Here is an 18,140-nt window from a genome sequence, read left to right as displayed (position 1 = left end):
TTTCTTTTAATTTTTATTGTAGAAGTATTGAAATTACCACTGCTATTGCACAGGGTTTTTTTTTTTTTTTTTAATTCTTTGGTGGTAGTTAAGAGTTTGTGATTCATTTTTACATTCCTGTTCAACTATGTCATGGACATAAGTGATACAGTTTATAGGATAAAGGATGCCATAATCCTAGTCCAGCATCTATCCCTGTAGGGTGGGAGCTTGGAGGTAGGCCAAATTTTGGGCCCCTTATTTATTAGGATTTATTTACTGCTGCTTATTTCTATAGCGCTACAAGGCATACACAGCGCTGTACACCATACACAGAAAGAGAGTCCCTGCTCAAAGAGCTTACAATCTAGATACCACCTTTTGGTGTACAGTAAGAATAGAATCATTTGTGCCCTTCTCTTTGGCACCTTGAGCCAGCGTCTCACCTCCATAGGTCGAACCGGCCCTGGCTGTGCTGCTGCAATTGGTGTCCAATCTGAAATCAAGAGGAGAGGACATTGGGCAGTTTTATGTTTACAGTCTGTTTTACCAATAAAAGGTTATCTGATTTACCTCAGATCACAGTGCGAGTTGAAGCCTGGGTTCCCTGGTTCTCAGCTATAACCATTAGTGCAGTGATTCCAAACTTTTTATTATGGAGCAACCTGTAAAATATTCAAAACACTAATCTTCAATTTATATGAACACCTTGATGTATGTTCATACAAACAGATGATACCATCAGATTTCTTGAGGAAACCTTGAATCATTGCATTAAAGGATGGTGTATAGAAGAGCGCTAGGTGGGTGGGGGTGCGAGGGGTGTATGTGTACCGATGGGAGGGGGATACAGGAGGCAGAACGCGCCCCACGCCAGTACAGAGAAGTAGGTGACGTCGGTATTAGTTTATTGCCCCGCCCCCTTGTGGGAGGTGTCTATGTCAGCCGTAATCTAATAGGAGGATCCCCGAGTTTCTCCACCGTGTGGCGGGAGGTATCTGTGTTTTCCGCCCCACATGGGCGGTTCCCTGCTAGTTCACCGCCTTTTAGAACAGGGCCTCTGATAGGAGGATCCCAGTGTTGCCCCACCCCGGAGTGGGAGGGGCTGGCTTTGGCCTGCTGCTGCTGCTGCAGGAAGAGCCGGAAGATGTCTTCTGCTGTCGGGGTTCAGCTGATGCTCAGTGTGGGGCTGATCGGTGAGGACGGGGAGAGGGAAGGCTGGAGCCGGTTACAGTTTAGGGCAGTCGTGGCCCCGGGAAGGCTTCTCCACCGGACCCTTTTCGCTGCTCCCCCCCTGGGCAGATCCCATTACTCCTGAGCCCGCACCACCCAGGGCTGCTTTTCAAATGGCTGTGGCTCCCACTCGAGCTGCAAAGTCAAGGGGCGTAGCCAGACCTCACGGTGGGAGGGGGCCAGAGCATGAGGTTGGGGCACATTTTGAGTGCCGCCCCCCTACATTGCCACGCCTCACCCCCTCACAAACAAATACCTTTTCTGGCAGAGGTCCCCAACCCCCGACAGCCGAAGACGGTGCGGTCTCTGGCGCAGCTGCGTTCGCTGCCTGCCCCCTGCTCTTCTTCTTGCTCCTGTGCAGTTAGTGTGAACAGGAGGAGCAAGAAGAGCGGAGGGCAGGCAGCGAGCGCAGCTGCGCCGAGACCGCTGAGCGTCAGCGTGTACAGGAGAAGAAAAGAGCGGGTGGCAGGCAGCGAACATGGCTGCGCCGGAGACCGCTGAGCGTCAGCGTGCACAGGAGGAGCAAGAAGAAAGAAGAGCAGGGGGCAGGCAGCGAACACGGCTGCGCCGGAGACCACTGAGCGTCAGCGTGCACAGGAGGAGCAAGAAGAAAGAAGAGCAGGGGGCAGGCAGCGAACACAGCTGCGCCGGAGACCACTGAGCGTCAGCATGCACAGGAGGAGCAAGAAGAAAGAAGAGCAGGGGGCAGGCAGCGAACACGGCTGCGCCGGAGACCACTGAGCGTCAGCGTGCACAGGAGGAGCAAGAAGAAAGAAGAGCAGGGGGCAGGCAGCGAACACAGCTGCGCCGGAGACCACTGAGCGTCAGCATGCACAGGAGGAGCAAGAAGAAAGAAGAGCAGGGGGCAGGCAGCGAACACAGCTGCGCCGGAGACCACTGAGCGTCAGCATGCACAGGAGGAGCAAGAAGAAAGAAGAGCAGGGGGCAGGCAGCGAACACAGCTGCGCCGGAGACCACTGAGCGTCAGCGTGCACAGGAGGAGCAAGAAGAAAGAAGAGCAGGGGGCAGGCAGCGAACACAGCTGCGCCGGAGACCACTGAGCGTCAGCGTGCACAGGAGGAGCAAGAAGAAAGAAGAGCAGGGGGCAGGCAGCGAACACAGCTGCGCCGGAGACCACTGAGCGTCAGCATGCACAGGAGGAGCAAGAAGAAAGAAGAGCAGGGGGCAGGCAGTGAACGCGGCTGTGCCGGAGATCGTGCTGAAGAAGGCTTTGGCTGACGGGAGTTGTGGACCCCCACCAGCCAAACCAGAGGCCCAGGCCCCCGTGGCCCCCCATAGCTACGCCCATGCTGGGCACATGACCAGGGCTCAGAGTGAAGCAGGAGGCTGCAGACCTGCTGAGTTTTCCAACCAGAGAGCAGTAAACCTGTGCCAGATGTGGGGTACTTTGGAGCCAGGCAGGCTTGGTACTTTTAATTGCAATCTTAGAAGCACATATGCACTACACCCCCTTCCTTCCATCATTATATGACCCTTACCTCTCCACAGGCCCCTGAATCTGCAACTTCTCTTCCTTCCCTCTTGCACAAACTTTCGCTACCTCCTTAGGTGTTTCTCTAAAGTAGCCCAGGAAAAAAAATCAAGTTTCCAGTATGGCAGCAAGTTGTGTAAGTGCTCAAAGGTTGCATAACGTAATATTGTACACTCAAAGTCTACCAAGTGGGGATAAGATATTCCACTCACAGCATGTGAAAAATCTTTTTACTGTTTAATCAACCCAAGACCTCAACACTACCAAGCCTGGCTATTCCACAAGGAATACTTGCTCTCTCTCTTGCACTTATTAGAGAGCGCCACCGCTCTCCATAGTGGTTCGTCGAGCGGATAAAGGAGGGGCGATTATATGGAAGAAATATATAGCCAGCTTCAGGACAGATCGACTTATTGGAGGATGATCCCTCCATGGGGATTTTAATAGCAGTACAAGCATTGACGAGACCAGCGGAAAAAGCAGGGTTCCTCACGGCAAGAGAGAGCAAATTCTTATGCCATATGCAGACAACAATACCGATCCTGTATACAGCACCAAAAATCCACAATATTAATAACCAGTGGTCCCCAGAAGATTAGAATTGGAGCAACCAAGTAGTATACTATGCCATACTTTGTAATGTTGTTTGAATATTTTTACTGCTGCAATTTGTTTTTTTTGTTACATTTGTACCCTGCGCTTTCCCACTCATGGCAGGCTCAATGCGGCTTACATGGGGCAATGGAGGGTTAAGTGACTTGCCCAGAGTCACAAGGAGCTGCCTGTGCCTGAAGTGGGAATTAAACTCAGTTCCCCAGGACCAAAGTCCACCACCCTAACCACTAGGCCACTAGAAGTCGGCCCTTGCAGATCAACAATGTGGGCGCGCAGGCTTCTGCTTCTGTGAGTCTGACATCCTGCACGTCAGACTCACAGAAACAGAAGCCTGCACAGCATTCTACATGGAATGTTGCTAGTGGAATAGCGGACCAAAGTCCACCACCCTAAACACTAGGCCACTCCTCTATTTGTCGTGTTTGATTTATAATTATTGTACACCGCCTTGAGTGAATTCCTTTAAAAAGGAGGTAAATAGATGCTAATAAATAAGTAAATAAGTAAGGCCTTGCCTTACTTTGCAGAAGTTCGCAGCAGTGGCTTGGTAAGGGCCATCTGCAACCCATCCTTCAGCTGAGTTTTCTTGCTCTGAACATTTGCAAAAAATGTCCATGAGACAGGTGTATACGTTAGATGCCTGTGGCAATAGTCACACAGTAGATGATAGCAGATAAAGACCTGTACGGTCCATCCAGTCGGTCCAACAAGATAAATTCATAGTATTATATATATATTTGATCTTGATTTGTCCTTGCCATTTTGCTTCCCAATTACTGGGACTACATGAGATGTGACCGGATTGATGTACTGCTTTGATGGTATCGGTTGACTGTACACCGCTTTGAGTTAATCTCTTCATGAAGGTGGTTAATAAATTCCAATGAATAAAATGTGTGATACTGAGGTATCCAGGAAAATCACTCCGTAAACTGTCTTCCTTTCGCAGAGAAGGACACCAATGGTGATGCTCTCTGGGTGTGGTGTTACCCGTCTGTCAGAGCAGAGCTTCGAGACTTGCTGGTACGGAAATGCTTCCTGGCAGACGAGATCCACCCCTTCATCTTCGGCCAGTACCAAAGGACCTGGTTCTACATCGCAGCTGTGCGGGTTCAGGACACTGCGATGCTGAGGGAGGTGAGTGAAGACCAAGATGAAGCTGTGCTGTCCTTAAAGGCGGGGGAGAGGTATGCTGGCTCAGGGCTGAGATGGGTTGGTCCCATGTGAGCTCTGCTTATTACGAAAATGTGTTCAGCTCATGTCTCTTGAGGAACCTTTGTATCTGAAGTACTAGGCTTTGGTTGTTTGGGGGGGGGGGGGGGGGGGCGGCTTTGCTACCTCAGTCTTAACTTGTTGTTACATAGTAACATAGTAAGTGATGACAGAAAAAGACCTGCATGGTCCATCCAGTCTACCCAACAAGATAAACTCATATGTGCTACTTTTTGTGTATACCGTTCCTTGATTTGTATCTGCCATTTTCAGGGCACAGACTGTAGAAGTCTGCCCAGCACTAGTTCCGCCTCCCAACGCCCGCCTCCCACCACCGGTGCTGCTGCTAAATCTCTCCTAAGCTTTTGAGGATCCATTCCTTCTCAACAGGATTCCTTTATGTTTATCCCACGCATGTTTGAATTCCGCTACCGTTTTCATTTCCACCATCTCCCGCGGGAGGGCATTCCAAGTATCCACCACTCTCTCCGTGAAAAAATACTTCCTGACATTTTTCTTGAGTCTGGCCCCCTTCAACCTCATTTCATGTCCTCTAGTTCTACCGTATTCCCGTCTCCAGAAAAGGTTTGTTTGTGGATTAATACCTTTCAAATATTTGAACGTCTGTATCATATCACCCCTGTTTCTCCTGTCCTCCAGGATATACATGTTCGGTTCAGCAAGTCTCTCATACGTTTTGTAACGCAAATCCCATACCATTCTCGTAGCTTTTCTTTGCACCGCTTCAATTCTTTTTACATCCTTAGCAAGATACAGCCTCCAAAACTGAACACAATACTCCAGGTGGGGCCTCACCAACGACTTATACAGGGGCATCAACACCCCCTTTCTTCTGCTGGTCACACCTCTCTCTAGCAACCTTCTAGCTACGGCCACCGCCTTGTCACACTGTTTCATCGCCTTCAGATCCTCAGATACTATCACCCCAAGATCTCACTCCCCATCTGTACATATCAGACTCTCACCGCCTAACACATACGTCTCCCGTGGATTTCTATTCTCTAAGTGCATCACTTTGCATTTCTTCACATTGAATTTTAATCGCCAAACATTAGACCATTCAAGCCATTGTTACTGGCTCCTGTGGAATCAACAGGTGATAAATATGTCGGGTAATGATCACACTTGTTCTGTCCTTTAGACTCTTTTATCTCTGGTAATAAGAACTGCCCTCAGAGGTTCTGTACAAATAATGGTTTATTTAGCTTAGCAATGTAAATAATAAAGCATGGAGCTAATTTCTAGAAATAGTTCTGTTACAAATCCTATAAACACCAAAGTAGCGAATATTTTTTAATAAAATATCATCAAAGTAGCAAGTTGGTTTGGCTCAGACTTCACGGCTAGCAATACAGCAGTGAGATAAACACATTGTCCAGGATCTTCCCCACACAAACAGTCTAAATGGCAAACAGCTCTGTCAGGTCCATAATGTGATACATCAGCAGCATCCATCCTAGGGTGGTTTAGTTCAATTCTGCAAAACACATAAATTAGTGGTCCAGGTGGCTGCCTGCCCTACACACCAAGGAGGTTTGATTGACAAGCATCACATGACAAAGCTGAAGCCATCTACACCCAAGGAGGTTTAATTGCTTCCTTACACAGCCGCCATCTTGATACACTCAAAATACAGTACTTTGTATGGTGGCAAGCTCTTCCTACTGGCTTCAGGCCAGATAATGGGCCAAGCACAGTCCCACCACCTCCTGTCAGTTAAACCTTCTTGCCTTGTACTCCATTACAGGAAGAGCTGCTGCCCTTTCTCAGGGCATTGTGGGTAATAGTTATCCTGATAAGCTTAGGGTGCCTGATGAACCCTGGCACCACCGTGTCACTCTACAGTACTTCCTCCTTTTGTCCTCCCCACATCTCACCTGATTTCATTAATAGATTACAATACTTTCCTCCCCCCTTGTGTTTACCTTCATGCATCTTCTCTTTCCTTCTGAGTGTTTATCTGGTTGTTCCCTGTTTTTCCCCTTAATTATTACTTTTTTGAAATTGTAAACCGCTTAGATGTCTATGTATGTATTAGTATATCAAACAAAGTTGAACTGGAACTTAAGTCCTAGATAGTAAGGAAAGTACAAGTCCTTGTTTTTCAGAACTGAAGTTAAATTTTACGCTCAGACCTTTGATTTGTCTGCTCATCTTTGTTTTTTTTGATCAGGTGACTCACTTCTGCATCGTTCTGACTGCCAAAGATTTTAACCCAGAGAAGTACATGGCTCTCGCTAGGATATTATGCAGGTATGTATTAAAAAACTGAACCTCTGAATCTAACAAAAGACAGAATACTGTGAGGGTCTCTAATCATCCAGAAGTGGGAACGGTATAATATTTGGAAAAAGAGGAAGTTATGGAGGTGCATAAGAACATAAGTATTGCCATTCTGGGACAGACCGAAGGTCCATCAAGCCCAGTATCCTGTTTCTGAAAGTGGCCAATCCAGGTCACAAATATCTGGCAAGATCCCAAAATAGTACAATACATTTTATCCTGCTTATCCTAGAAATAAGCAGTGGATTTTCCCCAAGTTCATCTTAATAATGGCTTATGAATCCTTCTTTTAGGAAGCTATCCAAACCTTTTTTTAAACCCTGCTGAACTAATTGCTTTTACCACATTCTCTGGCAGTGAATTCCAGAGTTTAATTACACATTGAGTAGAGAAATATTTTAGTACATAAGTATTGCCACAGTGGGACAGACCAAAGGTCCATCAAGCCCAGCATCCTGTTTCCAACAGTGGCCAATCCTGGTCACAAATACCTGGCAAGATCCCAAAAACGTTTAATACGTTTTATGCTGCTTATTCTAGAAATAAGCAGTGGATTTTCCCCAAGTCCATTTTAATAATGGTCTATGGACTTTTCCTTTAGGAAGCCGTCCAACCCTTTTTTTAAACCATGCTAAGTTAACTCCTTTAATTACATTCTCTGGCAACGAATTCCAGACTTTAATTTTCACATTGAAGACTGGCCTTATAATCAGCACTCATGAGAGGCTTTCTATTGTGCAGAGGTGAGAAATGGGACTGAATAGGCATTTCCATAAATGACAGTTTATGCCTCCATGGATAAGATGTCCCCCCCCCCCCCCCCCCCCCCAAAATCCTAGATGCATAGGCCTAGCTAAGATCTATGCTTATTATCCATGGATAAGAGGTTCTCCGTGCCACAACCCCCATCCCCAATACTCTAGATCGCACTTAGCTCCAGGGACAATATGTGCATCCACGGATAAGAGGTTGTACATTTCTCTGGGCTGCTTGGGAGGGGCTGGAGAACACTCCTGTCACTCTGGAGTGTAAAGAAATGGAGGAATTGTGTTCCAGGCCATTCCACCCTGGGCTTCACTCAGACCCCCACTCTCCCCCCTTTCTCCTGATTCTTTTGCCATCCCTTGCCCCAGCCCCTGACCCGAAGGTTCAAGAGTATCTCTGTCTCGTCCTTTAAACCCCTCTGCTTTCTCCGTAGAACATATGAGAAGCATGGAAGTCCAGAGAAGCTGATGGAGAGTTACATGGCTGTTCTCACCAAAGGGGTCTGTCGAAGTGAAGACAACGGCTCTTTCCTGTGCAAGGATTACGACACCCGCAAGGCATATCTTGCGGGATCCATAAAAGGTAAAATTGAGGTTTCGGTATTCCACTGCTTCTGCGAGCCTGAAGAGCCAAAACCCCGTGTAAATATATGAGAAAAATCCTACATCATTATCTTACGCTGTGTATAATATGTACTTGATATAACATTAATATGACCAGACCTCAGATTATAGGGGACCATCCTCAATTTGGCATCGATGTCTCCGATGAATTCTTTTCCAGAATAGAGTGGGGTCATACGCTCAGAATAGCTCTCCATTTTCCTAATCCCTCTTGGGCTGACAGGGGGGAAACAGTGTTTAGTACACATCGGCCATCTGTGTTATTCAAATCCAGTTTTGTACTCTGAGCTGTACAACTCCTAAACCTCCCAAGCTCATGCCACAGATCCGAGACCGCACAGGTAAGGAGGCTGATGAGGTATTAAACACTGCTGCTGTCGGCCAGAGAGGGTGGGGGGAAAAAGTGGGGATGAGGAGAGAACAGTGGGTAGGGGGAGAGGGAAGATTTATTTATTGATGCTGCTCTTTCAGTTTGAGATCCGGGGGGGCTGAAGTGCTGCAGGTCTGGGATCTTTAGAGAAAGGTGGGATTGAAAGTACTGAGGACTTGGGAACATGAGATCACTGAGGAGTTAAGTTCCTGCCATGAGTTTAGAATGTGCTGCTGTGCCAGTGGACTCTCGGACCAACAGCGGTTCTGTCCTGCCACTGGTCAGATGAGAGGTGGACAAGGAAAGCAACACTCCACAGATCTGCCCTCTGCTCCTTCTGACTTGGGGGGGCAGGTGTCGGTCACGCTCCCCTTCCCCTAGTCGAGTCAGTTAAATGCTGCCACCCCCATGCAGCTGTGCTATTTGCACAGTCCATTGTGATGGCCCTGGGGACAATGCATTTCTGTTTCTGCTGTGTTGCATTGCATGCAGAGTCTGGCTTTTCTTGGGGGTCTCCAGTTCTGGTTTGGGGTGTTTTTTTTTTTGTATCGATAGATTTTTATTAAAGAATAATGGATAAATACAAGCTGTACGAAAATAAGCTGAAATACAGAGCCCCTCGAGCCCCTCAGCAATAACACTCCAACCAAAAAAATGGGGAAATCAACCAGGGATACACTGGGACTCTGCAGGGCCCCCTTTACTCATCCAACTAACCTCCCCCACCCCCTGTTCAACAGCAGCAAAGAAAAGAGCAGGATGAGTCCACTCTTCCCTGTCCGAGTCATAACGACCATGAATTCTGTCCGTAAGCATTTCCAGTTCACGAACATGAGCCGCTTGTGCCAACCGGTTCACCTCTGTAGGTCCAAAGGTCCGTTTCCAATGTGCTGCAATCACACACTTAGCCTGCTGCTTAAGGCAACCTGCTGGTTGGACCCCTTGGTGTTACCGAGTCCCAACAAACAGGCCTGAGCAGTTCTGTTTTTGTCTCTCTGCTACTATTTCTAGTCTCTGGTCATTTATTCTGTATTTGTTAAGGGCAGAGGCGGCAACTCCTGAGTATGGTGGGTGCTGAGCACCCCTAACATGGGAGCCAACTTTTCAAAATTATTGGGGGTGCTAAGCCCAGTGGAAATAACCCCTCCCTGGACACATACAAGGAATTTTCTCAATATTTGGGGTGCTCAAGCACCCACAGAGCCAGCTCCTATGACCCCTAATATTAAGCAAATGCCTTCACTGTGCAAGAAAGGGTAATTCGTGCTGCATTGAGCACCCCCGTTGCCCCAAGTACAAAAAAAAGTACCTGTACTTGTTCTGAAAACAATCGACGAAATCCAAAACCGAGGCAATTATTTCCATACGAATAAAAAAAAGCGCAAATACACTGGAAAGCAATAGAATTGTTTGGCTAGACGCAAGAAACAACGCCACACTGAGCAGGAGGACATGTTTTCGCAAAATTAGCAAGGTCACGGCACGCCGACAAAATCCGAGACAAATTTCTCGCGGAAAAAATCAACAAAAACCGAAAATGACGATAACCGAAGTCAACAAAAACTGAGGTATTACTGTATATCAAATCCCCCTCTCCTGCCTTTCCCTGTTGAAAAACTGGTTGCTATAGATAAAGGTCTAACTGTGTTTTCTGAGTGTGATTTTGCTAGCAAGTAGTTTCTGTCTAAGGATCTGTTTTGGTTCATCTGCAAAGAGCGAGCCCCTCCTCCCCCACACTACTTATGTTTGCAGGGTTCATATTTATTATGGATGTACCGCACAAGCACTGGTTTTGCTGGGATAATACATATTCATGGATAATTTAGGAAGAAATGCAACCTCAATCATGTCCTTTTCGGTATTGGAGAACTAGATTACGGGCTTGAATGTTACGAGAGGCTCGGGCTGCTCAAACTTCCCCAAGAAGGAAAAAGGCTTTTATATCTATCTGGAACTGATATTTACAAGATATATCGCGTAAAACTAGAAGTGCAGTGTTGAATAGGTTCCAGAGTGTATCATAATTTGGTTTTTGTTTCACAAAAGGTTGTTTTGGGGTCCTCTGCCTGGGTTGTTTGGGGGGGGGGGGGTGGATTACGACCTATTGGATATGTCCATTCTAAGGATGGTCTGGGGTCATAAGAGAGGACCGGACAACGAGCCATCTCAGTTGTAGTTTTAAGGTAAATAGGTAAAGATGGGGGGGGGGGGGAAATTCATAAAATTGGGATCATAAGCTTATCAGTTTTACACTGTCAGGTGTTTTGCTTGCTATTCTCTTTTTATTTGCTTATTACTATGTAACACATGGCACCCCGACAAAACAGCCTTGTAACAAAATGGCCCCTCCCACGAAATAGCCCCCTAGAAAAGAATAACATCACAAAAAAAGGTGATAAACTATGAGTGAAACAGAGGCGTAGCCAGACTTCGGCGGGAGGGGGGTCCAGAGCCCGAGGTGAGGGGGCACATTTTAGTGTCGTCCCCGCCCCCCCCCCGGCGCCGCTGCCAGCACCAACACCACCAACTTTGACGCCCCCCCCGCTGCCTACCCCCCCTCCCCCCCCCGCCGCCAATGTTGTACGTGCAGGACGTCAGACTCAGAAACAAAACAAAGGAAGAAGACTTCGGCTGGTGGGGGTTGGGGTCCAGCGCCAGCAAAGATAGCAGACATTGACGGCGGGAGGGGGGGTTGAGAGGGTCGTCGGCAGGGGGGTCCAGGTCCAAATCTACAGGGGCCCAGGCCCCCGTGGCCCCATTGTAGCTACGCCACTGGAGTGAAATCTTCACTGATAAAGGCTCCTACCAGCATTGAATTCCATGATCTGATCTGCTGTTTAAGGAAACTAGCCTCTGACAAATTAGCCCCCTGACAAAAGGGGCCCCATCAGGCTTCCCAGAATACGGAAGAATATATTGTGAGTAGGCTGTTTTGACAGTGGCTGTTTATGTTGGGACCTTTTTCGTTTGGGGCTATTTTGACTGGGTACCGTAAACAGATTAATGCATTTTGTCTAGCTGTGCTTTCCAGTGGTCTGATGTATGATTCTTTTGATCCTGAATAAAAACAGTTAAACCTTAATGGATAATTTAGAATTAGTGTTTACTTAGTAAGTGACGACAGATAAAGACCTGAACAGTCCATCCAGTCTGCCCAGCTGTCACATTCATTATCAATTCATGATTAAATCAACCATAAATGTGATGTAAAATACTTGATCTTGGTCTTTCTTTGGCATTTCTGGGACACAGACCATAGAAGTCCGCCTGGTCCTGTCCTTAGCTTCCAACTACTGGATTTGTCGAAGCCCATTCCAGCCTATCTGTCTTGTCTTTGCAGAACACAGACCATAAAATTTCTGCCCAGCACCGGCCCTAGTTTATCACATCCGGAGTCACCGTCTTAAGGGTCACTCGACACATCCACACACTTGCAGCCATTTAAGTTTTTAGGTTTTTTATACCATTCATTTTCTAATTAGAGAGCCTCTGTGTTTGAATTCTGTCATCGTTTTTGTCTCTACCACCTCCCTCGGGAGGGCATTCCAGGCTTTGGCCACCCTCTCCGTAAAAACCAAATTCTTGCCATTACTCCTGAGTCTACTACCCTGCAACCTCAATTCATGTCCTCTAGTTTTATCATTTCTCCTTCTCTGGAAAAGGTTTGTTTCTATATTAATACTTTTCAAGTATTTAAACATCTGTATCATATCACCCCTGTCCCTTTTTTCTCTAGGGTATACATATTTAGGAAGTGCGTTTTTTTCTAGCAAAAAAGGTGCCGGTACTCAAATGCTTGGCCACCTTTCAGGAGTGGGGTGATCACTGAAGGACCCACCCCATAATAGCCAGGCCCCCTGCAAACAGTCACAGAATCTATGACAAGGCAGAATTGGTGTGTAGAGCTTGAGCTCTTTCATTAAAACTTGGGGTCCATGGGTCAATTTTAGCAGACAATGAAAAAGGTGCCGGTACTCGGTACCCCTTCAAAAAAAAGCCCTGTATTTAGGTCTCCCAGTCTTTTGACGTAAACTCCATACCATTTTTGCTGCCCTTCCTCTGCACTGCTTCTAGTCTGTTTACATCCTTTCAAGATACGGCCTCCAAAACTGAACACAATACTCCAGCTGGGGCCTCAGCAATGACTTGTACAGGGGCATCAACACCTCCTTTCTCCTGCTGGTTACACCTCTCGTGATGCAGCCTAGCATCCTTCAGGCTATGGCCACCGCCTTATCACACTGTGTTTTGTTATTTTAAGATCCTCGGACACCATTATCCCAAGGTTCTGCTCCTTGTCTGTGCCTATCAGTCTCTCACTTCCTAGGACCTATGGCTCCCTTGGATTACTACTCCCCAAGTGAACATTGGTCCATTCTTCTAACTTTTGCAGATCATTTTTTCATGTTTTCCACGCCCTCTGGGGTGTCCATTCCTGTTACAAATCTTGGTATCGTCCGCAAAGAGGCAAAACCTTACTTTTTAACCCTTCGGCAATGTCGCTAACAAATATATTGAACAGAATCAACCCCAGATCCTTGAGGCACTCCACTACTCAACTTTCCTTCCTCCAAGTGAATTCCATTGACTATTACCCTCTGGCGTCTGTCTGTCAACCAGTTCCTAATTCAGTTCACAACTTTGAGTCCCAACTTCAGCCTGTCAGGTTTGTTGAAGAGCTTCCTACGGGGAACCTTGTCAAAGGCTTTGCTGAAATCTAAGTAGATTACATCTAGTGCACATCCTTGATCCAGTTCTCTGGTCGTCCAGTCAAAGAATTCAGTTAAATTTGTTTGGCATGATTTACCTTTGGTAAAACCATGTTGTCTCGGATCTTGTAATCTATTGGATTCCAGGAAATTTGCTATCCTTTCCTTTGTCAATGCTTCCATTACTTTTCCAATAACCGAAGTGAGGCTTACCGGCCTGTAGTTTCCAGCTTCTTCTCTGTCACCGCTTTTGTGAAGATGGACCGCAAAGGCTGTTCTCCAATCCCGCAGGACCTCTCCTGTTGCCAAAGAGTGTTTGACCACAATTCTAGGTACCAGCTATTTGTTTCCTTAATAGCTGCCCAGACCCCTAAAGTGCCCCAAAACCCACCAACCAATTTCATAAGGGTTCTTTGCAAACAAGAGGAGCTAATTTGTGCCACACGGGTTTTATTGTTCCTTTTTATTTTCAAGTGATCTCACAACCTTTTTATTACTCAGTGGTTTCAAACGTTATTTACTTTAGTATTGACTGTTCTGATGTTTTGATTAACAACGTTTTTTGGCGCCTTTTTTAATAAATGACGTGTTCCTTCAATTATTCATAATACGATACCTTAGCACCGTCAATATTATAAAAGTAAACGTATTTTTAGCCTTCTTTATGATATCATTATGCATTCAAAATTGTTCTACCTTTTTAATGTTTTATTCAGGTTTTTTGTTTTTTAATTTTTGTTTTTAATTTTGGTTGTGCCTTCAGATTTCATATACTAAAGTTTTAACAAGCCACATAATTTTACTTTCCACCTATGCTTGAATCATCACTTACATACACCATATCCTCATATGAAGGACTCACTCCAGCTTATAATCGAACGAGAAAAACGCCCAAGTTCCGACCTAAATCGGGAGATGGGCGTTTATCTCACAAAAACGATTAAAGCGGTATAATCGAAAGCCGATTTTGGACGTTTTCAACTGCACTCCGTCGCGGATGCGGACAAAGTTGATGGGGGCGTGTCAGAGGTGTGGCGAAGGCGGAACTGGGGCGTGGTTATCTGCCGAACAGAGATGGGCGCATTTCACAGATAATGGGACAAAAGTATGCGTTTTTAGCTAGAATTTAGGGCACTTTTCCTGGACCCTGTTTTTTCACGAATAAGGCCCCAAAAAGTGCCCTAAATGACCAGATGACCACTGGAGGGAATCGGGGATGACCTCCCCTGACTCCCCCAGTGGTCATAAACCCCCTCCCACCACAAAAAATGATGTTTCACAACTTTTTATTTTGACCCTCAAATGTCATACCCACCTCCCTGGCAGCAGTATGCAGGTCCCTGGAGCAGTTGTTAGGGGGTGCAGTGGACTTCAGGCAGGTGGACCCAGGCCCATCCCCCCCTACCTGTTACAATTGTGCTGCTTAATGCTTAGTCGTCCAACCCCCCCCCCGAACCCACTGTACCCACATGTAGGTGCCCCCCTTCACTCCTTAGGGCTATAGTAATGGTGTAGACTTGTGGGCAGTGGGTTTTGAGGGGGATTTGGGGGGCTCCTCACACAAGAGAAGGGTGCTATGCACCTGGGAGCTCTTTTACCTTTTGTTCTGTTTTTGTAAAAGTGCCCCCTAGGGTGCCTGGTTGGTGTCCTGGCATGTTAGGGGGACCAGTGCACTACGACTCCTGGCCCTTCCCATGAACAAATGCCTTGGATTTATTCGTTTTTGAGCTGGGCGATTTCATTGTCCATTATCGCTGAAAAGCAAAAACGCCCAGCTCACAACTTGGCGAATAAAACATGGACGTCTAATTGTTTCGAAAATACGCTTGGGTCCGCCCCTTCACGGACCCGTTCTCGGAGATAAACGCCCATGGACATAGGCGTTTCCGTTCGATTATGCCCCTCACTGTCTCTTAGCCTAGTAATTTGTTTATATAGTAAAGATATCTGTGTTTATTCAGATTACTGAAGAACTTTACTACTAGATCCTCACAACAATTTATCCTGTTATCAAGCCTTACTTGACAACATCAGAGGTATCAGTAGAATTGATATTTACAATTATTTATCTGTTTCTCAAACATTCGCAGTCCGTTTATCATTTTTGGTTATCACACAGCACTTTTTTATTTTATGTGTTTTAATTGTACTATCATGTTATTAAAAAACATTTTTTTAATTTCATTATTATTTCAAATTACTTAATTATAAGCCCCAGAATTGTACATAACTTTGGCTCACTCGATTCTATTTTATAAATTCAAATTGCTTGTATTGAAAACTCAAAATGCTATATCATGTAATGGTATATGTTTTTTTTAATTTCACCAATTTAACTGCATTCAATATGTTTTATATTGTTTCATTTCATACATTTTTATGTACTTGCATGCCAGTAGTTTCAAACCTCAGTGTTACATCATGTATTTATATATGTTTCTTAATCAGCATGTTCCACTGTACAACCCAACTATCTTCACATCACTCTCATACAATTTTTATATAGTTATAACGGCTCTAATTATCTATGTGTCACATTATGCGTTCATTCCACATATTGTTCACTATTAATTCAATAGATATATCTGTTTATATCCGTTTTTTTACGTAGATTAATCAAGACCCCTGAGGCAGGCCTTCGGGCCGAAACACGGCCGTGTCGGGTCGTTTTTACGTTTTCTCAATAAAGCATCTTTTTTATGCTCCTTGGCCTTACCTCACTGGTTTGATTTGTTTTTCATAAGGGAGAAGGTTATTGCAGAGGAAAAGCAGCTCAGGGCTAAGAGCAGATGAGGCTGCTAATATAATTCTTTACTGAGAAATGAGCAACAGCAGAGGCGCAAGGAGCCAGCACTATATGAGAACTGAGACACAAAGGGGGGGGGGGGGGCTGTGCAGTGATAAAGATAGGTGCAACAAGGCAGATGTGATGAGCCAAAAAGTCTGTTTTAACTGACAGTTGCTATGTCCCTGTATTTCTTCAGTAGCTTAATGGTTAGAGCTGGGCTGAGAAGCAGGAAACCAGGTTAAAATCCCACCATGGTCAAGTCACTTAACCTTCTAACGCCTCAGGTACAGACTTACCCCTCTGTTTACTAAGCTGCGCTAGGGCTGGCAGTGTGCTGATGCCACTTTAAATGGGCTGTGTGGAGGAGTAGCCTAGTGGTTAGTGCAGTGGATTTTGATCCTGGGGAACTGAGTTCAATTCCCACTGCAGCTCCTTGTGACTCTGGGCAAGTCACTTAACCCTCCATTGCCCCTAGTACAAAATAAGTACCTGAATATATGTAAACCGCTTTGAATGTAGTTGCAAAAACCTCAGAAAGGCGGTATATCAAGTCCCAATTCCCTTTCCCTGTGTCAGCACTGCCGCGCGGCTTTGTAAACTGGAGGGGGATTGATTTTAAAGGGAAAAGAATTTGATAAAGCACCTTTGTAGTACAATCAAAGCATCTAACTCACCTTTTATTTATTTTAAAAAAATTTGTAGACGATTCTAGGCGATTTCCAAAATAACACAAAACAGTTAAATCATTCAAAACATAAAATTAACATATTAACCACAAGTACAAAAAAGTCATATATGCAAGGTTGAGCTACTACTCAAAAAAGTCCGAGTTAAATTAAAAAACAAAAAACCTTTATTTCTCAGAAAAACAAGGACGATTTTAAAGTCTCCAGTATCTATTTCAGCAGTGTTGGATTCGACCATCAGCTGCCCCTCAGCGGTTCTTCATTCAGACAGTGATGGGCTGCGCAGGAGGTCCACTTATGATGAGGAGGGGGTGGGGGTTACCTGTAGGCATTTGTCTTCTCTGCCTATCGATATGTCCATCCGTGTGTGGCCTAGATGGAGACAGCGCTGTCTAACACTGTTTCCAGTATTCTCACCTTCCAGCATTTGCAGACTTATTTCTCATTGTCTTTCAGATGTGGTAAGGCAGTTTGGAATGGAAACGGTTATCTTGTACACAGCACTGATGCTGAAGAAAAGGATTGTCGTGTACCACCCCAGGGTAGAAACCGTCCAGGAGTTTAGCAGGTACGGCAGACCCTGAGTTCACTCTTTGACTGTTCCTGTAGCATTCATCCTTTAATTCCTGGGCTGAGGTGTGCTGATGAAAAACAGCACAGAAGCACCCCTGATTTATAACAATGGCTGCTTTCAAAACTTTTCAACATTCAGAACTGAAATGAAAATTGAAAGCATCTAGCTATTTATTGCTTAAGTACCACTGTAGTCACAAGGGATAGATGGAGTGGCTTACAGCTGTTACAGCCTCAGGACAAGAAAGATGTATCGTATGGTACCTTGAGATACTGGGGGAGGGGAGGGGGTCTGGCAGCACATCTGGAATAGAGAATGGCATGGGGATGGGGACAGAGCTTCTGGGGACAAACTTTTGTCCTAGTGTAATTTTTCTACTTTGAAGCCTCTTAATGAACTGGACTGTTATTTATGTTTGATATAGATGGCAATACTTGTATTTTTTTTGGAAAAACAAGCAAACATGCTGGCCAACCCTTGCAAAATTTGCAAGTAGGATCCTCTACATCCTGCTACCAGCACATCTAAGAAGGAATGTGGAAGACAGGAGACCTAGACTGAATCCTGAGGTTGTTGATGATTTCTTATGTATCCACAGATTAAAAAATCATAACGGTGCTTCAGAGGCATATTTCTCCCCTCTAGGGCATATAGAACGGGTTGTATTTTGTACCCTGGACATTTTAACAGGGTGGATTAGGATTCCTTGGGGTAGCAGAAATCAGCTATTGTTGGGGTTGGAAGGTGGTGGTGGTGAGGAGGAGGGTTATTATAGCTGTTCGTTGTTATT

The 18,140-nt window shown here is 45.5% G+C and overlaps 1 protein-coding gene across 1 annotated transcript in view; it reads left to right on the top strand.

Annotated features, from left to right (window-relative positions):
• The first annotated feature begins 1,075 nt into the window (after positions 1-1,075).
• Positions 1,076-18,140, top strand: part of DENND10 (DENN domain containing 10) — a 34,765-nt gene continuing 17,700 nt past the window's right edge. Inside the window, exons 1-5 of the mRNA XM_030202625.1 lie at positions 1,076-1,175; positions 4,269-4,456; positions 6,726-6,805; positions 8,034-8,182; positions 17,233-17,344. Coding sequence (XP_030058485.1) covers positions 1,127-1,175; positions 4,269-4,456; positions 6,726-6,805; positions 8,034-8,182; positions 17,233-17,344 — 578 coding nt within the window. The 5' untranslated portion in view covers positions 1,076-1,126. The remainder of the gene's footprint in view (positions 1,176-4,268; positions 4,457-6,725; positions 6,806-8,033; positions 8,183-17,232; positions 17,345-18,140) is intronic.

Source organism: Microcaecilia unicolor, chromosome 5 (assembly GCF_901765095.1).
Source record: "Microcaecilia unicolor chromosome 5, aMicUni1.1, whole genome shotgun sequence".
Lineage (NCBI taxonomy): Eukaryota > Metazoa > Chordata > Amphibia > Gymnophiona > Siphonopidae > Microcaecilia > Microcaecilia unicolor.
Note: the sequence above shows the minus strand (reverse complement) of the source record. Positions and strands in the feature narration are given on the sequence as shown.